Below are 21,728 nucleotides of genomic sequence, written 5' to 3' on the forward strand. Positions count from 1 at the left end.
TCGCAAATTGCGATTCTCTAAATAAGGAATCCTTATTTACGATTTCTAAACCACATGTATCAAGCAATTCCAATTGGGCATTAAGGAATCGCAATTACCACCAAGTAAAACTTGGTGGTAACCATGTGCACATTTTAAAAATGCATTTTTAAAATTGACATGTAATGCACACATGCCCCTTTGGCATGTGTGCGCCTTACATGTCCAAAAAAACTTTTTTGGGGGGTGCAGCGGAGGGGGCGTTAGGCCCCCAGCACCCTTGGGTTTTGCATTTCCAAAATTGCGAATTCCAGTTAGGAGTTCGCAATTTGGGAAATGCAAACAGAAATCGCAAATATGGGCCTACAGGCCTACTCCCAAGGTTTGGAAGGTTGTGTGACCAACACACCACCTGTGGGTATTGTATACTTCTGATACCGATAACATTCTGCTCATCCATTTTGCACATGCCCACCATGAACTTCTCTGTGATAATTTAAAAAATACTGGGATATTGTGTAGAAGTGTGATACTGGAAAGCAATACGCTAATTATGCCATTGACACTCAAGATTTTGACTTGTATTGTTTGTTATTCACATGTATGAGTCACAAAAGTCATCAACCCAGTTCTAAGTAAATACACACAACAGACATAGGCGGTCATTCTGACCCTGGCGGTTGAAAACCGGCAGGGCAGAGTGCCGCGGAAGCACCGCCAACAGGCTGGCGGTGCTTAATGGGCAATTCTGACCGTGGCGGTAAAGCCGCGGTCAGAAAAGGGCAACCGGCGTTTTCCCGCCAGTTTACCCCTGCCCCAAAGAATCCTCCATGGCGGCGCTGCTCGCAGCACCGCCATGGGGATTCCGACCCCTGTCCCGCCATTCTGGTCCTGGCGGTAAAAACCGCCAGGAACAGGATGGCGGGAACGGGTGTCGTGGGGCCCCCTAACAGGGCCCCATAATGATTTTCAGTGTCTGCCTAGCAGACACTGAAAATCGCGACGGGTGCCACTGCACCCGTCGCCCACCAGCAACCCTGCCGGCTCCATTCGGAGCCGGCTTTCCCGCTGGGTGGGCGGGCGGCCTTTTGGCGGTCACCCGCCCGCCCAGCGGGAAAGTCAGAATGACCGCCGCGGTCATTTGACCGCGGTGCGGTCTTCTGGCGGTCAATTCAGGACTGCTGCCACGAATGCCAGAAGAGGTTTCTAAGGGAGAGATGACTGGCCTACAGAGCCTGGAACCACCCAGAACACACACACACAGTCTAAGAAGAGGGTTTCTGCTACCTTTGCAGGATGATTTGTCTGCATCAACCCTAAAGTGGGGAGCAACTACTTTGCAGTGGGATTTGTCTGCATTGACCCAGAAGAAGTTTGCAACTGCCTTGCTATAGGATCCACCTGCATCAGCACCGACAACAGCCACAACTGCTAAAAACACAAAGAATGCCGTTTGGCCACACAAGCCTTAGATGCAAGATTGCTCAACTTGTTTCTTCAGTCATGAAGGATTCAAGGAACAAGTGTTGTAGGTTCAGGCGAAAATGCAATGCGATGATTTGAGTGCAAAGGACTTGAGACTGATTCAGCACACAAACAGTACAGAGATAAGATCAAATTGACTGATTATGCATTTAAACATGTGGGGACCATTAGCTGCACCTGAGCCTAATTCATGCGACTGTGTGGTGGGTTGATGTAAAGGGGGTGGACTCTATTCCCTAGGGTCACACAGGCATGAACAGGGCATGGGGTAGAGGAAGGGGTAACACCCACAAAGTGGGAGAATCATGATCTGGATAGGGTGACCAGGCTTCCCACATTTGCCAGGACAGTTTCGATTTTTGGCCAATGTTACCGGCAGGTTTGGGCAAATGTCACTCATGTCCCAGTTTTCAGCGAGGGTTGCTGCAAACAGAGGGAGGCAGGTTTATTTTGTGTCCCAAAGAGGACTAGCTAGAAGCTTATCTGCAATCTAATTAATTATCAGACATGCATCTGGGTTTAAAACTTGCAGTTAATTTACTCCCTTAGCGCCTTGTTTGTCTGTTTCTTTGGTGATGAGCGATGTCGTTCTCTCCCCCTTGATTGGTGTAAAATTGTAGTCTTTTTTTAATTTTTGTGAAATGTCGCGTTTTTTAGTTTCCAAAATCTGGTCACCCAGATCTGCAAATTGGATTGTATAATACTAAAAACTATTGTGTGATGAAAACTACTTTCACGGCACAAGTCGGGGTACACGCAGATGTACAGAATCCACTTGCTATTTCCAGAGGGCGATGGCATCCACCCTGCCAAGAAGGTGAACCCACTTTAAAATATATTGAAATTGTCCTGGTGTAATTTTTAAACACCTGGACAGATTCAGCAGAGCCCTCACGTTGTCTGCTTGTGATCCGAACAACAAGCACACAAAGAAGGGGTTTTCTTATTTCAAACTCCAGCTGGGCCCATAACAAAGGCTTAATTTAAGGGGCCATCATGCCTCCTTTTGTTTGAGTAACCTGCTTGGGAGCTATATGGAGCCTAACGCCTAGATGTAAATGTAGCAAAAGGGAAACAAAAGTACACAGCTTGTTAGCACTTCACACTTACTTAAGAGAGACACGTATTTGACTTTGCTCAGTCCCTGTTTATATGACATATGCATGCACTTTAAGAGTGTCAGCTGGTTTGGTCTGTCCCTGTATTAAGACAAAATAACAATTTAAATATGACTATTTTGTATTCCATTTATAGCGCTATTTATCCCAATGCAGGGTGTCAGAGCCCTTTACATCACACATTCACGTTACATTGACCACAAATCATACAAGTTTGTAAATCAATGTGCAGGATATGTTTGGAAAGGCAGTAAGGGTTACAAGGTGTAGGAGTCACATATCATCATTCGTAGCTCACTGTGCTATATTAGAAGGATTACAATGCAATTGCAAGTAACCAAAGGATCTCTGTGTTAAAAGCAGTAACCCATTTACCTCTGTACATAAAATAAAAATATGCCATCTGCATTTTACATGACGTGCTTTGCAGGAGATGCATTAATCCTCTATTCTACTTTAAGTCAAAACTGGGACTAGACAAAACACAGATCTTTCCAGCAAATGCATTAACCACTAGTGTTATCTCACCATTATTACTATTCCCTCAGATTTACTGGCCATGCTACTATCTCTGCAGCAGGTGCCTTAACACCATAAGATATTTTTAGATTCAGACTTTGCAACCAACTAAGCAGAACAGATTTAATGTAACATTTCTCCTTGATGCCTAATTTTTTTAGCAGAGTTTAAAAAAAATAAGGGGCTTATTTATGTGGATAGTCACGCAGTGCAGCGAAGGGGCACCTTCCTGCACAAAAGCAATCCTGAGAGAATTGTTCCTCTGTCTATGAGCACTGCAGAATGCAGCATCCATAGAAAGCAGAAAAAATGAGGAGAAATAAAGATATTTTCCTCATTACTCCTCTCCTGGGGAGGCATTTCTATTTGGTGCATTCCCAGGTTTACCTGTTCTTGTAAATCTAGGAGTGTGTCAAAATCCATGGATGTTGTGTCGGAACACCCACGGAAACACCTCCCAGGCGCTGAGTAATGCAAAGCAGTGATTTGTGCTATGTTTCATTACTCGAGATTTATGAAGCCACACAGGGTGGCCTTGCGTGGCTTCATAAATCTCAATTTTCATTTCCTTCACTCTTGTGCCATGTTGCGTTGTGCAAGAGTGATGCTAAGGGGGGTCATACTTATTGTATAACTTGAAACCTAGATTTCGCCTCTGGGTTGTGTCACTTTTCTGGCACAACTCTGATGTAAAATCTATTTTGGATTTTACAATACCACACAAAACCCATTTGTGTGCCTTTGTAAAGAAAAAAAACTAACTCAGGCAGCACATTGCCCTGCCTTGTGTTACCTTGCTTCAGGCAGGCTTTACATTGGTGGTGCTTGGACGTTCACATCTAACCATCCATGTATTTTGACGCAATAAGTTGGCACTTAATTATCATGTTAATTATGATGTTGGGAAAAAGGGTGCTGATGTTATATTGGGTGACCAATTTATTGGTGCATGTCTTACTTCTAATTATGGCCAAACCCAGTAAGTTTATGTGTCCTAGGATGGTTTATTTTTGAATTGTTATAGTGTGTAGGTAGCATGTTTTAAGCAATGCATTAAAAAAAAATTAGGTGTTTTCTATACACTTGCAGTGAATGGGATTTTAATTTTTGTTTATAGTGTTTTATATGTTTTTCATCTGCCCTGAAGAAGTCCCATTGTCTTTAAGAGGAAATGCGCTGGCTGTGTTTGTCATTCACATTGCAGCTGTGATTGCTGTCTATATTACAAGAAAGACATAAAGAATATCACTGTGACTATGAATGAGTACCTGTCTATTTGAAGTTTTGTTTAATTGGCTTGGACTTCACATAGGGAGCATTTAGCTTCTTGGACAAGGTGCGAGTTGTGCTATTGTTTACGGAGTGCCCCTCCCATATTTCTGAATGCTATTCCTGTAATATTTGGGTTTTTCGAAAACTGTTAACCAAAGGAGTGGAGCACCCGTGTTGTGGAACGACTTGGAGGGCACAACTTATTCCATAACCGTGCTCAGCTTTTCAGATTTTAATTAAAGTTTGCCAAGTTGTTGCATTGCCAGGGTACAGGTCATCTTTTTTTTGCCCTTCTGACATCTACCTACTGCAGCGATGCTGCAAAGTTTGCGATGTACTGCATTATATCGCAATAAGAGAAGGTATCTTTGTTGTTATGATGCTCTTAGGTCTGGGAGACTGATGTAACTCAGATCATGAAAGATCATGTGTGCTTCCGTAGGGCTGGCTCCTTCAGTTACAGTGAATAGGTGAGCTCACAGGTCAGCATTACTGTAAACAAATAGGTCAAGTAGACTGTTTCCAGTGCACCCTTTTGGTAGTATAACATGCCTAGGATATGCCTTTTTTTCTTTTTATTAGTGAGCGTAGTCTCGTGTAGATTTTGACTACTGGCCATAGTTTGTGGTGCCTTGCGCTGTTTCTACATATCTCCACTTGGGAAGTTTTTCTATGCAAACTAGCAATATTTCCTTCTGGAGGCCAATGTTTTCTTAAAAGTACTAGTTGGGACTAGAATTAATTGCATGTGCCTTTTTTCTTGTGAGTTGTCTTTGTCACCATGTCTGTCTCATCTGTGGATACTTGTCAGGAATAAGGCTGTGCGCGGTCCAGGTCCCGCCCGAAACTCCGCTGCGCGTATTTGCGGCGCTTCATGCGCACCACTTGTCATCCCCTCTTGTTCTAGAAGTGGTTATCAGCGTCGCCTGCCCTGTGGTAAAGCTGATGTAGCTGCAGGGTCAGGACATTGGTGGACAAGATGTACTTTTCAGTGCTATTCTATGAATGGACTACAATTCCCAGGTTTCTAGAGGCAGCGGCCATCTTGGGGTGTGGCAGGCCTATAAAGCCAAGCCCCACCCAAGCACATTGCTCACTATTTTCAAGACTTCGATGCAGTCAGACCTCGTGGGGGTTCCTCTGAAGAAGAGCAGATTTCCTGCATGGCAGATTGACAGCAAATCGGACTATCCTTGTTTCCATGGTGAATTCAGATACGAGTAGGTCGTACTCGTAGCGGTAAGGTCTTGATGAGCCCAATCTTGAAGGGAGTTGTTACTTCCAAAAGTAAAGTGCCCCCTTGCACGACGATAAAAGCGCTTCAGGCCAAACGAGTAAAGCAGCCTCGGTGCGACGATCAAAGCGATTCAAACCACATGAGTAAAGCGCCCCATAGCACAATGAGCAAAGCGCTTCAGGCCACACGTGTAAAGCGCCCTTGGCACGATAATCAAAGCGCTTCAGTCCACATGAGTAAAGCACCCTTGGCAAGACAATCAAAGGCGCTTCAGGCCACACGAGTAAAGCGCCCTCGGCGCGACAATCAAAAGTGTTTCAGGCCACACGAGTAAAGCGACCGTGGCACGACGGTCAAAGCGCTTCATGCCACATGAGTAAAGCGCCCCCTTAGCACAACGAGCAAAGCGCTTCAGGTCACAAGAGCAAAGCGCCCTTGGAACGACAATCAAAGTGTTTCAGGCCACATGAGTAAAGCGGTCTTGGCACGAGGATCAAAACGCTTCAGGCCACATGAGTAAAGCGCCTCTTAGCACAACGAGCGTTTCAACCAAAGCAAGTATAAGCGCTCTCTGGCAAAATGAACAAAGCGCTTCATGTATGATGATCAGAGCACTTCATGAACAACAAACAAGGCGCTTCTGCCCAACAAACAAAGCGCTTCCAGTTCAATGAGTAAAACTTTCAGGCCTTAGTAGTAAATGTGAAAACGTTTTGGAGATAAGCAAATTATAGTTTCATTGTTTTTTGGGAAGCATAATATGTGAGATACATATTTAAGTCTTTGAGAATTTCTAGGCTGAGATCAAACGTTTATGTTATTAATGCATAATTGTTACATGATTGATATTCAGAGTATGACCATAGTCCAAAGCTCTTACCATCTCTAGGTTCAAAGGTTGCAGTTTGTTCTTGTTCCATGATTCAACGAATGGGCTACGCCCAATTCACAAAGGGTCTCAACCTGATACCACGGAGGAGACGCCTTTATTCAAGAGTCTATTGGTGAGTTTATACTGTTATGAATGGGTATATGCATATTTGTTCTAACCGTTTCATTTCAGATCTCTCTCCCTGCAGTTCCCTACCCTAAGTCCCTTCCCCCCGTCTGGCTTCATCATAACTCTGTGCTATAATAGCCTTCTGAGTTGGTGACGCCGGGAGGTGGGCCTTTTGTTCAGCAGCGTGCAGATTCCGAGGAAAGGGCACTGTGACAATACTGGGTGGCTTGCGCTTATTTTAATGTAGTGCTGATTTCTCTTACTTTAAAATGTATGGACCATTCTTTGTGTGGGTGTTCTAGTTGTACTGATTTCAGGGTGAGTTGTCAGGTTGCACTGGTGAATGTGAGGGTGGCTTAGATATAGTTATGGCAACTATAAGAACATGAGAGATGTCTACTGCAAAACATGGAGGAGACCTTTTTGGGGCAGCATGTAATTTGCATAAAAACATAAATGCAGAGCCTTAAACTTTTTCTTAAGGTCCAATTGCTGAATGTCAAGGTTGCCACAACCTTTTTTTTTCCACTACCCTACTCTTGCTTATTCTTGCAGGTTCTTTAGTCACCCTCGTTTCATCATTGTTTTCCTATTTCTCTCTCTCCTTTCTTTCATTTCTGTCTTCCTTTGGGTCACGGTCTGTTGGTGAAAAATGAGCCCCAACCTCCTAAAATGAGTGCATGTGCCCACAACAGTCACATTAAGTGCTGGGTAAGGCTGACTAAGCATACTTCACATAGGAGAGTGGTCTCAACTCAGGCAGCTAAAGCAATCACATCTACATGGAAATGTGATCCATATGCAATATTATGCCTGGTTGAATAGGGTGGCAGCTGAGTTAGTTTGTTCAATCCTTGGGTGAAGGAATCTTTACGCTGACAAAAGGCAACATTGTTTTATGTGTAGCTTACAAAAGCATGAGTCTTCCACCTAAATCAGGATTGTCTGCATATATATTGATGTCTCTTTGTCTGAGGTCTCTTCCTGTAAAGTAATTGCTTGCGATGTCATTTCCTGTGATGTCACTTCCTGTGGTGCCACTTGTGATGTCACAGGTCGTGATGTCACTTGCATTCTGCCTAACTTGGTTAGTCTTCACCACTTCTTTTTTTAGGACTTGTGCCCTGACAACTTTCTAATATCATAAGGCCCTCTAAAGGGTCAGTGCCCGTGGCCTCAATCTGTTCTCTGTACGCTCACACCTGTGAAAATTATTCTCAGGTTGGCAGGTCTGAAGAATCTTACTATGTGGCACCTGGATGGGTCAGTCTTGGGGCATTGCACAGCTGGTAAGCACCCAATGTCCTAGGTGCATACTGTAGGCCACTGCTGAATTTTTGTTAAGCAAAATCACATAGAATTATCAGTCCTGTGTGTGAGGGCAGGCCACTGGCTTTTGAAGTGTAAGAGAGAGCCCCTCCATCTTTCCTGCCTAGGGAAACCCATCTGTATGCAGATGAATGCAGATGCAGCAGAGTGTCCTGCGTTTAGGGCTGTCTGAATGGAATGCACAAGAGGAGCTGTCAACCAACACAGACCAGACCTGGATTAGAGACAAGCTGTCAGACACAGATGGCAGTAGTTGCAGATAAATGCCTACTTTCTAAAAGTGGCATTTTCTGAAATAGTAATGTAAAATCCAACTTCACCAGTAGATAGGATTTCTTACTACCATTCCAACCACACCAACAATGACAAGTCTATTCCTCCCAGATCAGAAATTACCACTTAAAAGCATAGAAGGAAAGGAAAGTTCTAATGATGGCCAATGAGATGAGCAGGCTTCACAGAAGTGAAAAACAACTTTGGGAGTTTTTCACTACCAGGACATGTAAAACTTATAAGCACATGGCCCGCCTTTCACTTACATAGCACCCTGCCCTACGGGTTACCAAGGACCTACCTTAGGGGTAACTTACATGTATGAAAAGGGGAAATTGAGGTTTGGCAAGTACTTTTAAATCTTTACACAAAAAGGACAAGAAATATGGTCAAACTCCAACAAAAATCAAAAATGTTTGCCTGCGGGCCTGCAGCACTGATTGTTCCACCCACATAAGCAGTCCCTTAACTATGTCTCAGGCCTGTCATTTCCAGGCCTGTGTGTGCAGTTTCACTGCCACTCTGACTTGGCATTAAATTAAATATGCCAATTGGGTATGAGCTACTGTTACCATGTTTAGGGAGAGAGCATATGCACTTTAGCACTGGTCAGAAGTAGTAAAGTGTGCAGAGTTCTAAAAACCAGCCAAAAAAAGGTCAGAAAAAGATGAGGAAGAAGGCAAAAAGTTTGGTTTGACCCCTCGGAGTGGGCCATTTTCCAACAAGATTGTTTTACATACTGTGTTCCTTTAGTTTAGTTTTAATGTGGGTGATGTGTGAGAGTCTATTACGGACATTTTGCAGATAAATTTTGTGTTTATGTTTCATGCAACATCCGTAAAAAAGATTTCTTCTAGATCAAACCTGGACTTTACATATAAGAAAAGGAAGTGTGATACAGAGATTATTTGCAGTAATGTTAGTGAGCTGCTGCTGTGTGCAATATTAAAAACACACAGCATCATCCCTGAATATTAGATGTAAACACATTTACATGTGTGTGCATGACATTCAAGACACTTTTAGCCACCCCTGAACGTTAAACCTATGTCCCTTTGCATTCTGGGAGTTTTAGTTTCAGAGTGTTTCGCTGGTGACAGGCCATGCCAGTTTAAGGAGTCAGGGCTAAACACCCAGATGACGTGTGCTGATGTCACTCTCTATATTTTTTTTGCCAGTTGACCCACTTTGATCCATAACACAATCAGCTACTTCTGGCTTTGTACCTCACAACACTTTGAATGCTCGAATCTTTGAGTCCATAATTAAAAAGGTAATATGAAAACTGCAACTTCCCGAAAGCAACCTGATGCTGGTTAAAAACACAGGGATAGCTCTGTTGTTCAAAGATGACACTGGAACATGTAGCTCCTTCGTCTTTAGGGTCAGCAGCATGGGCGTAGGAAGTGTGGGGGATGTGGGGGATATGTCCCCCCCAGATTTTGGAGTGGGGGGGACAAGGGTGGGGGGGACGAGGGGACAGAAGAATTTTACCTTCTGTTCTGTAATTCGCAGGGCCATTAGTGCCGCGTGAAAGCGCTACCTATACTGGCCCTGCACTTGACCTGTGACCTGCCTCCAGGACACTTGCCCTCTGCCCTCTTGTTGTGCTGCAGCACACAAGGGATTCCTTCTCACCTTGCCCCACAGCTGCCTGCAGTCTGCACTTCTGAGAACAAAGGGAGAAGAGAGGCCCTTTGTTGATTGCTGTCTGCATCCCGTCCCTCCTGAGCCCTACCCTTCCCTTGAAAATCGAACCCTGAAGACAGCAGCAAGATTTGAGAAGGTAAAGAGGTTTGGGTAATTAAATAAAGTATTGCCAAGTAACTCCCTTTCTTTTTAAATCCAGTGCTGTGTTGCAGAGTATCTCCCTTTCTAAAAACAGTGTTGTTGAGTTACTGTGAGATATAAGCCGGGCAGGCTTTAGCGCACTGGTGGCACCCTGTGCAGCAATGTTTGTTAGGGCACCCGTTTCTGTCACCTCTCTCTCACTCTCTTCTCTCCTCTGTCTCCAGCTTGCCTGCCCCAGAGCTAATTATTGTCCCCTAAGTTGACATCCTGCCTCCCCAACATTTCGGTCCCCTGTCTCTCCCTCAGCCTTCCTGGTATTTGTGAAAGCCCGCTCTAAGGGCCAAGGGCTGTGTGTAAATCTCATTTCCTGCCAATGGCCTGTGGATGGAAGCCAGCACTGGGGCAGCTCACAGGCTTTGCAGGACTTCACAGGCTGTGGTGGTACAGTGCCTGGCACTGCTGGATAGACGGCAGTGAGACGAGCACACAGCACGTGTCCCAGGAAGAACCAGATGGCCTGAGAGATGGACAGGGCTAGGTAAGGCAGCAGGGCCGGCTCTAGGGCGATGCAACTGGTGCCGCTGCACTGGGTGCTGACTTAGGATGGGGGTGCTGTGATTGCACGTATATTCTGACTTTAAAAGCACCTGCTGGGTGTTCCTTGCCATCAACAGTTTTCAGGCAACAATAAAAATCTCAAGATAATTCCGGTGATTAATGGTCTTCCTGAAGAGAGATTGAAGTTTTGTCTAGTCGGAGTTTTGACTCATCATAACGTACAGGGTTACTATGCCTGCTACAAAGAACGTCTACATGCAGATCACAAAGTCTATATAATGTGAATAGGTCAGTGGGTTACTGCTTTTGTCAGATGCAGGAAAGTACCCTCTTTTTGGCATGGTTACCCCACTTTTGACTGTGTTCACTGGGATCCTGCTAACCAGGACCCCAGTGCTCTCTCCCATTAAATTTGGTTGTTTGGACCACACACACCCCACATTTGGCGTACTGGTGCCCCTTATAAGTCCCTAGTATATGGTACCCAGGGCATTGGGGGATCAGGGGTTCCCCATGGGCTGCAGCATGTATTATGCCACCCATAGGAGCCCATGTAAACCATGTCTGGAGGCCTGCCATTGCAGCCTGCGTGAAAAGGTGCATGCACCCTTTCACTTCAGGTCACTGCACCAGGTCACTCTAAGTCACCTCTATGGCAGGCCCTCCTAGCCAGAGGGCAGGGTGCAAGTACCTGTGTGTGAGGGCACCTCTGGAGGAGCAGAGGTGCCCCCACGAACTCCAGCTCCATTTTCCTGGACCTCGTGAGTGCGGGGATGCCATTTTACGAGTGTACTGGACATAGGTTACTCCCTCTGTCCAGCTACATAATGGTAACTCCGAACCTGGGCATGTTTGGTAACAAACATGTCAGAATCATACCCCAATCCTATTGTCAGTATTGTTTGTATGATTCCATGCACTTTGGGGGCTCCTTAGAGGATCCCCAGCATTGCTCCTAGCAGCTTTCTAGGGTTTTCCAGGCAGCCCACGCTGCTGCCACCCCTCAGACAGATTTCTGCCCTCCTTCTGCTGCTTGAGCAGCTCATGCCCAGGAAGGCAGAACAAAGGATTTCCTTTGGAAGAGGGAGGCAACACCCTCTCCATTTGGAAATAGGTGTTACAAGGGTTGGGAGGGGTACCCTCGCCAAGCTAATGGTATGCTCTGAAGGGCCCTCCCTGCATAAACCAGTCTGTACCAGTTCAGGGACCTCAGCCCCTACTCTGGTGCGAAACTGGACAATGGAAATGGGTGTAACCACTCCCCTGTCCATCACCACCCCAGGGGTGGTGCCTGGAGCTCCTCCAGGTGGCCACTTGATTCTGCCATCTTGAATCCAAGGTGGGCAGAGGCCTCTGTGAGCATCTGAGTGGCCAGGTCAGCCAGGTGACGTCACAGCCCCCTCCTAGGTGGTCACCCTGCTAGGTGACCAATCCCCCTTTCTGGGCTATTTAGGGTTTGCCTCTCCTGAGTGGGTCCTCAGATTCAATGTGCAAGATTCCAGCAGGACTCCTCTTCAACGTTTACTTTGACTTCTGGCCACTGGAACCGCAACTGGACTTCACAGGAACCTACAATCTGCAGCTCCAGCAGTGACTTCACCCTGCAGCATTGTTTCTCCGGCTCCTTCCAGCAACTGCAACATTAGCCCGGCTGTGCTTCCTCTGAGGGCAGCAAGTCTTCAGTCTGCATGAGAAGAAAGAAGGAAAATTCCTTGGAGTGAAGGAGTCACTTACCTGCATCTGCAGGCACCAACTGCAACAACGACCGGCTGCGTGGATCTCCTCTGCTCCTGAGCTGCGTGGATCCTGCATCAGGGGGTGATAGTCTGGAGTGGTCTCCTTGGTCCTCTCTACCAGCTGTCCAACTTTGGAGTAGGTAGGTCCTTGCCTTCCCAAGCAGGACAGTACCCCCATGCACCGCGTCTCTTGCAGCTACCAAGGCCTGTTGTTATCTCCTCCAAGGGATCTTCAGGCTCCATGTAGCCCCAGTCCCCAGCACTCTTCTCTGTGAAGCACAGCCCTCAACGTGCTTCGCCTGCGACATGGGACCTCTCTTCAGGTGTGCTGCGTGGGCCTCTCTGCAGCTCCTGGGCTCATTGCCTGTAGGTCTTCTGTGGGGGCTGCCTCTCCTTCTCCAGACTCTCTGCCTTGCTGAGGGTCACCTGGGACTCCCCTCCATGGGTTAAGTCCCCCTGGACCTTGCTGGTCCCCGGCAGCTCCACTTTTGTCCTACTGCGACATTTGCCTTTGCCAAGGCTTGCTGGTTGGTTTTCCACACCACAGACTGACTGCAATTCTTCATCCCGCATGGGACGTCGACTGCATCACCTAGGAACGCTTCCTCTGCTCCAGTGCTGCACTGCTGACCGTCTTCATCTCCCGGCCGAGCAACTCCTGCATCCACAGATGGGTGGGTAGTGGCTCCTGCCACGACCGGACACTCCTACGTAAACTGGACTTGGTCCCCTTCTTTTCCAAGTCTTCCTCTTCCAGGATCCACCTCTAGCTTCTTGCAGTCTTGCCTGCGTTTTGCAATATCCTTCTCTGACCTCCTTTTGGTGGGTTGGGGAAAAACCAGTAACTTACCTCTTTTCTCCTGGTCACTGGAGGGCACTCTGGTACTTACCTTTGGGGTTTCTTAGTTCCTGCAGCTCCCCTCTACAGATTCAACTTCCCAGCGTGGGGACCCAGCTTTCGCATTCCACTTTTTTAGTATATGGTCTGGTCCCCCTAGGCCTTCAGTATTGCCTATTGCTTTTCACTATTTTCTATTGCTTTTTGTGCCAACTTCTGATTGCTGCTGTACATATGATAGTGTGCTACTTACATCCTATTGGGAGTATTGCCTATCTAGTGTTTTCGTGTTTGTGTTACTGTAATAAGGAACCTTTATTTTCATAACACGTGTTTCTTTCATGTATGTAAGTGCTGTGTGACTACAGTGGTATTGCATAAGCTTTGCATGTCTCCTAGGTAAGTCTTGGCTGCTCATCCGCAGCTACCTCTAGAGAGCCCTGGCTTCTAGACACTGCCTACTCTTCACTAATAAGGTGATACCTGGACCTGGTATAAGGTGATAATACCATAGGTACTCACCACATACCAGGCCAGCTTCCTACATCAGAGAGCTCCTTTTTTGTCCCCTGCAATTTATAAATTAAAACTGAATATAGAACAGTGAGCAATGAACTTATCAAAGAGCTGCATGCAAACATCAAGGTATAGATTAGAGCGTTATGATTTCCCCCCACTTTTTCATTAAGTTAATGTTGCAAAACAAGTTAATTTGAGGGCAAATCAATTCTTATTATTAAAGAAAGCCCCCAACCATGGTGTTATGTTTTAAATTCTGAGTTTGCGCTTCCCCAGATAAACCACTCTTAAACTATACCTGCTACCAGTATGGATGACCTATGACACCTACACCTTGTCGTCCTCTGTCTTATGTAACATTTCATATACACTGATTTACACATATATGATGATTGTCTTTGCGTAATATCTGTGTGATGTAAAGTGCTTTGACACCCTAGACTGGTGTGAGGGCTGAATGATGGAACAACACATGCGTATATCATGCATGCCTTAACATCGCGGTCTCAACAACGACCGTGTCTTTACTACTCATGCCTTTACAACGAATTTCGCTGTAAAAGAATGTTTGGTAAAGAAACATGCGTGGTAAATTCTCCCCACCCTGCCCTCTTACCCCTGATACCATACTCCACCCTGCCCAATCAGTTAAAACTGCCCCTGCCCTGAGCCCTAACCCCCCCACCCTGAGCCCTAAAAGTAACCCTGCCCTGTCCTAAAAACTACCCGCCCCCACTCTGAACCCTAAAACCTACCCTGAACTGCGCTAAAAACTACCTTGATGCCCCTGCCCCCCAGAACCCTAAAACCTACCCCACCATGTCCTAAAAACTACCCCGACCCTACCCTGTCCTAAAAATGAACCCGACCTCCCACCCTAAACCCGGCCACAGCCCTACTTACCTCTCTCTCCTCTGCTTCTTCCTGTTCCACCCGGACAGCTAGACCGCTCTCTATGCTGTAACCACGCATATGCATGGTAAAGACATGTGTGGTAAAGGCATCCATGCTAGCCCCATATTTGTGGTAATGGCAGCAAGGTCAATGCATTGCATTGCATTGATTGCGTTGTAAGGGATATTTCCCAGTATGAGTGGTGCTATAAAACTAATGAAATGCATCTGAGAGAGAGTGGTGATGGATAGTAGTGAGGGAATCCGTGGCAGAGGTGGTCACTGGGGGGTGCCAACAAACAATGTTGCACAGGGCGCCACCAGCACTAAGGCCGGCCCTGTCAGACAGCACAGGAAGGCGGCAGCACAGAGACTGCCACTTGACAGTCAGACAAGGACCTAGCAGCAATCATAGGCCTTACTGGCCTTCACAGGCAGGCAGGGGGGGGGGGCAGAGACTGACATAGCCTGACTAGAAAGAAAGCTCCCAACAGGCAGCACAGTGCATGGCAGGCAGCACAGGAATTGGCAGGAAGCACTGCGCCCAGCAGGCAGTACAGGCCTCTTAGGACTTTACACAGGCGAACTGCAGCACAGAGCTTGTCGCTGCCTAATGGGCAGCCAAGGGGCCAGCAGACAGGGAATTGCCGGTCTCACAGGACTCGACTGGAAGTGACTGCCTCCCCCCCTCCATTACCCCCCCCCCCCCCCCACGGCAACCCTTCTGGGTGCAAGCTTTGTGCAGGAGGCCCACCTCAAGGTTGTCCCTGTCCCCACCAGAAATTTTGTGTCTCCTACGCCCCTGATCAGCAGTACCAGATATTCGGGGAAAAGTGCATTCGTTGGGTGGGGGGGGGAGAGGGTAGCTGATGTCACTGTGGGGTCAGGACAGGGGCTACCTGTCACATTCATGACAAGTCACCAAGGATTTCTATAGCAGTACTAGAGATGACAGTGCCAATAATGCGATATTCCATTAAAGGCACTTTGGCATTCATCCATTAATCCTTTGGCGTGTTGCAATAATCCGCTCCCGACCTTACCTGAACCGGCCCAGGGCCTGCTCCTCGCTCTGTGTGGCGACAGACAACCGGGGGCGCAGCATCAGCACCCCTCCCAGATCAAAGACAACGGCCCCCCTCTTGAGAGCGGCCATTGCGCAGTGCAGGGCGCTTGCAGGAGTAAAGTGCAGTGTACACACTCGGATGCAGTGAAGCGCTGAGAGGGGTGGGGGCCAGGGCACAAGGGCGGGCCCACAGGAGCAAGGGAGGGGTTGAAAAGACAGACACACATGGGCAGGAAGAGTGGCCAAAGTACGAGAATCAGTGGTACATCAGTTCGCCAGAGTTAGTGGCGGGACTAGTGACGGGGGCAGGGCCAGTGAACCCGACGGGGGCGGGATGGGTAGGATGGGCGGGGCAGAAAAGCCGAGGCTGTGTGGGCGGTCTCGGGCTGTGATGATGGGCACCGCGACTGAGATGGGTCACGTGGGCATTTGCCAGGGGGAGCTGACCTCCCGCTCTGGCAGAGGAGCTATACTCTGGAGGGCACCGGGTGCCTCTCTGTACTGGGCATGCTTTCCAATGGTTTAATGCCGAAGTTGCAGCAGGCGATAGAATAACACATCATTAACGCCTCAATACAGGAGGCACTAGAATACGGAGGCGTTTTACTACGCGGCCATTACTACACCACATGCAGCAGTTGAAATGCATTTAAAAGTCACATGAATGAATCCGGGTTGGCACAGAGCTGAATACTGATTCATAGTGCTGTGAGGCCCGAGCCTGCAAGTGAAAGCACTGTGAATAAGCAGGTAGTTGTTAAAAAAAAAAAAAAAAAATACTCAGTATAACATAGGAAAAATGTGCAGCGATTGTTTCAGATAAAACAAGTGATTTAAAAACGTGTTTTAGGAATCCTTAGAGTGTACCTACATGCACGCCCTAGAAGATTCTATTAGAAAGACGTACCCGGAACACAGCTGGCAAGACCTTTACCTTATTCCTAACGACAATATTTTTTATGTCACAATAAAGCCTTTCAGGCATACACTTGCTCCCAAGAAGCCTTTAGATTTTCTGGTTAACCAGGTGCGTTTCTTAACATTTCTTTCACGCAGCACCATGAAGAAAATACCTGTTTCTTCTTTTCCTGTCTGCCTTGGCTGCACAGTACCTGAGACCCACTCCCTTCCCTTTCAGACAGAGGTACTTCAGGGTCACCACTAACCCTTTACTCATGGCTGTTGTTTAACAAGCACTTGCAATGCAATAGGTCTTTGCATATTTCCAACAAGTTAATTGTCATCTTTTGACAACAGCGCCCACAGCAAAAACAAACAAAACATGAGTGGAAACTGAGAAAAGACGACTTAACAAAATAAAATAAAGTTAGGTTAAAAAAATAAAGCTTTGCAGTTTTGTTTGTCCTGCTGGGCACGTTTTTGCCAGTCACAAGCCTCCTGTTTGTGGGGCACTGGAAGTTAGAACAAAATAGTAGCTCGATAACGTTGGGACCAGCGGACAGTCACTAATTAAGTTGCATCAATTAGTGCTTGATCCCTGCTCCACACAGAAAAATGGAAGTGATGCCAGACATGCCTTGACGAATTGCGTGGCTTAAAGAAGAGTACAGCGCAAACCAACAATGGTGAGCGACATGCGGGCTCCAAGCCCTGTACTGAACACAACAGCGTCTCTCATACGTGACAGATGCGGAAGCGCATGTACTCGCAGACTCGACCCTAATAAAAAGTAAGCGGACTGTTTTTGTACAAATAAGAAAGTTTGAGAATTATTCCAAATAGATCCCACCCACTTTAGCCGTTGGCTGTATGTGCAGCAAAGTGCACCAAAAAGTAAGGAAACTTTAATTTCCATATTTAAACAAGCATTAGCAAAGCCAATAGGTTTCAACCTTTGCGATACCTGTTGGCAGTGTCAATGCATATAAAGATGTTTGACAACAGTTCACACTGCAGTGCAATATGGCTTAAAATAAACAGAAAAGTGCTATGAGGCGGTCAACACTGTCTATGCCTTAGCGCTTTGTTTCTTAATTACTTTAAGCCATGTTGCACAGCAGTCCACATAGATGTGTAACACAATTGAAAAAATTGACAACGCGAGAAGGTCCCGTATCGGCAAAACCTATTGGCTTAATAGCTGTCTGTACCTTCTGTCACCCTATAGTGCAGGAGAGCCCCCATCTTTACCTTTCAGGCCAAGGCAACTCAAGCTCAGCATTAACTGTTCAGAAACAGTTGTTTTTTTTAACAAAAGTATTGGCACTGCCATTGGTAAAATTGCTCATGCACACATCCCCCCACCCATCCACACACTCGCAAGCACGCATGCATTCACATTAACTCACATACATGCACGCATTCACCACCCTCCTGCCCCCTCCGCAGACACACACCCACACACACAGGCACCCTCCCCCCCTTTTGGATGCCCACTTACCTTCTCCATCGAGGAGGACGTCCAGGAGGGGATGGGTCCTTGTGGTCTTGCATCGCCAGCACCACCAAGCCAGCAGGACTCCGCCAAGCCGTATAACGGCTTGTAATACGGCGGGCAGAGTCATGCTGGCGTGGCGCTGCAGGCGATGCACCCGCCTCTGCACCGCAGACCGCCATCACAAATGCTGGCGACTTTCCACCACAAAGATGGCGGATGGCTGCCAGCACTCGTAGTACGGCGGTCTGGTAGCGGGTTTGGCTTTGGGGGGTCAGAGAAATTGACCGCCAAAGTCAAAATGAGGACCTTAATTTACAGGCCAGTTTACAGAAAAGGAAGACTCAAAGGGTATTGTAATTAAGGTTTTGGTTGGTGAAGGTACGGACTCAAGCTGGACTGCCTAAAACAAATAAAGCCAGCAAATAGAAAGCAAGAAAATGTGAGTTACAAACCACAGAGCCTATGGCAAGCAATGGGCAGAATGCCTTCCTAGGTCACCTTTCTGGATGTCTCCAAGATGTCTTTAGCAAACTAGACCGCTGTGCTGTCTGGTAAGCTGTGACCTAGAAAAGCAAGGGAATGTTATTCCTAATAGATCCTGTCCACTTCGTCCTCTGTGTATGTGTTCACATTTTATGATTCTACGTCATGCCTGCTGTTACTTAAACACGAAGTTCTGATTGTAATGTTTGTATTATTTGTTGAGGCCCCCGTTATAGGGTGTAGACTTGTTAAAAAATATTTTCTTGTACTCACCTCATTGAGAATCAATACAGTGATTGGACCCAATAGCACACCCATATCGAGGAGCTTGCACACTCTAAGCAATACTTTCTCCTGGCCCAGCCAGGTATCTGGGGTGCCCAAACCAGCCAAATAACAGGCAGAGTCAGCAAAAGTGGTGGCAAGCAAATTAAGCTAAAAATGTTGTATAAATATGATAAAAACCATTTGAAATTCAAAAAAGTGTGTGTACTCAACAATGAGTGGCACTTATTGAACATATCAGTTTCTGAACATTTAATTATGAACATTCCAGAATATCTCCTGAGTACTGATGACTTTGCCAGGAGTGAATCACAAAAGAGATCTGTATTTATGGCCATTGGCTTTTTTTTTTATAGCCAGTGTTGTTAGATGTGAAACAGCATTGTTGCCTATTAAAACATTTAGTAGCAACCTTTTGTATAGCATACATCCTCAACTGATTTGTGTCAAGGTGCTCTCAAATTAGTAAGCTAATGAAAATGCATCATAATGAAGTAAAGGGATTTGCTGAAGACACAAGTAAGGGGTGGACATAGGTGGGCAGACATACATGGCAACTGATAAAGACAGCAAATAAGGAGGATATTTGTGGATGTCTTTGCAGGTCACACAGAAGCAAAGGGTTGGTCCCCTTTAAGATGAGAATCTCCCCCTGCATTGTAGCTGGCCTTGCACCTCTGCCCTAATTGTGAAAGAATCAGCTATCCTGACTTTCTTTTGCCTCAGCACAAGAGCAGGAAACAAGAGGGATTAAGCTGGGGCCCAGATCAAACAGGTATTATTATTGAACAAGATCAGGGATGGCCCCAGTTAAATATGCTATTTTATTCTGACGCAATTTGCTAACACCTGGACTTATTCAGGGGCATCTGCATTTTGTCTACTTCTTTGCACTGCGATGAGGTAACTCCAAGGGGTTAGAGAGGTCTTTTATTTACTCTCCAGCTGGGCTCACCACAAAAGTCTCACTTAAAGGGCCACCAGCACTCCTTTTTTCTCATCCAGTCTAGGAGGTAGCCGGAGCCAAAAACCTTGATTCAATTCCAAGTGTTTAAGTCAGTATACAGGAAATGGTACATAAGGCAACGAGAGTTACAAAGTGTAGATGTCACATTTCATCCATGCAGATAGGAATTACACGTCAAACGTTTTTTTCTGGAGAATCAACATCGAGATATAAAATGTGTTTGGGGTCTACACAGCACAGTTATTGTAGCTGCCAATACTAATAAGTCATTATTACTACAATAAAGAATCATTTAGCAACCTTAGAATAAAGAAATATTGAGAAAAAAAAAACACTAAGGCCCTTGTAGTTTGAATGTGGCTACTTGATGTTAGTTTGTAACTCACTTTGTTATATTGCAAGAATTGTAATTTGTGACCTGAAGGTAACACAAGAATCTCTGCAACAAAAGTAATAACTTACTGAGCTATTCATGTGAAATACAAATTTGTGAACTGCATGTTACGTAATGCTATTTTATGATGAAACAGACCTGTGACTAGCCTGCTCACACATCTCTCCAGCAAGTGGGTTAACAACAAAAGAAATATTATCTTTATTATACCCTGGAAATTGATGGCCACACAAAGATCTCTTCTATAGGTGCCTTACCCTGTAAGATATTTTAAAATGAAACCTGATTGTGACAAATTAGCAAGCTGCATGTTACATTATGTTTTGATGCAAGGACATTGACCCTCTATGCTATTCTATGATGAAACAAACCTGTGACTAGACTGTTAACACATCTCTCCAGCAAGTGCATTGACAACCTAAGAAATCTTATCTTTATTATGCCCTGGAAATTGATGGTCACACAAAGATCACTCCCGCAGGTGCCTTAACTCTGAAAGATATTTTAAAATGCACTGCCACATTGTTCTTTTGCTAATTTCTCCGTGGCAAAGATTTAAAAAAACTATGCTGACTGTCTGGACCTGCACCTTGTGACTGTGACTCCACCCTCTTTCTACTCCAAACACTGACTTCCAGTTGATGTTTTGCAGGGTACAGCGTTATTTGAACAGTGGTAGATGTGCTGTCAAAATATGCCTTTGCAGGTGGCTTGAAAGATAAATCAGTGAGCTCAGTCACAAAAGTGTTTGATTACATTTTTTGCAAAAGGAATAATCCTGAAAAAGTTACAAACAGGGGGATAGGGTTGGAAAACATTACAACAAGAGCTCTACTGAACCAATATGGGCTAAAACATTTTGTCACAATCAACGAAGCTAAGACAGCAGTCATAGAAAACTTCAACAGAACTCTCAAGACTCAAATTTGGAGGTAATTATACCACTTTCATCACATTTCGTTACATAAACTGCTTATAAAATTTAATTGAAAGTTAATACCAAAGCTATCATAGAATCTTTAAGACCTTGGCCGATAGAGGCTGCTCTTCAAAATTAGTTGAAAATTTGGAGAACTATGTTAGGGCATATCTTCAACAACAACAGCGGTTTGAAAAAACATATTCCAAAAAGATGATCACATTAAGATACGTAGATGCAAAGGGACATTTCCAAAGCACCACGAGAAGACTTTTACAGATGAGATATTTGACTATGAGGGAAAAGAGGCCAAAGGATGTTTTAACAGCCAAGAGCTACAAAAAAATAAAACAGGATCAAGATTGAATGTCCTGTATTGAGAAAGTATTAGCGAAGAAGGGTTGAGGGCATCAAAGACGGTGCCTAGTTAAATGGAAGGGGTGACCCGATAAATTTAACAGTTGGGTTGAGGGCACAGGTCCTAAAAATAAGAAGTGGGGGGACTAACCACATCTAGGCAGTATGCAAGTGACATCATGATGCGTGACCCCACTTGCCATCATAAGAGTGATATCACCTGAAGTGGCAGCACAACCCATGACCCTAGAGGAAGTTACATCACAAAAAGTGACATCTGATCTTAGCACCTCAGACATATGTTTAGCAGTT

At 45.7% G+C, this 21,728-nt stretch overlaps 1 protein-coding gene across 1 annotated transcript in view; it reads right to left on the reverse strand.

Moving 5' to 3' along the window:
* EPHX2 (epoxide hydrolase 2) overlaps positions 1 to 15,935 on the reverse strand; it is a 634,386-nt gene extending 618,451 nt beyond the window's left edge. Inside the window, exon 1 of the mRNA XM_069233731.1 lies at positions 15,591 to 15,935. Coding sequence (XP_069089832.1) covers positions 15,591 to 15,703 — 113 coding nt within the window. The 5' untranslated portion in view covers positions 15,704 to 15,935. The remainder of the gene's footprint in view (positions 1 to 15,590) is intronic.
* Positions 15,936 to 21,728: the final 5,793 nt, after the last annotated feature.

This window comes from Pleurodeles waltl, chromosome 5 (assembly GCF_031143425.1).
Source record: "Pleurodeles waltl isolate 20211129_DDA chromosome 5, aPleWal1.hap1.20221129, whole genome shotgun sequence".
Classification (NCBI taxonomy): domain Eukaryota; kingdom Metazoa; phylum Chordata; class Amphibia; order Caudata; family Salamandridae; genus Pleurodeles; species Pleurodeles waltl.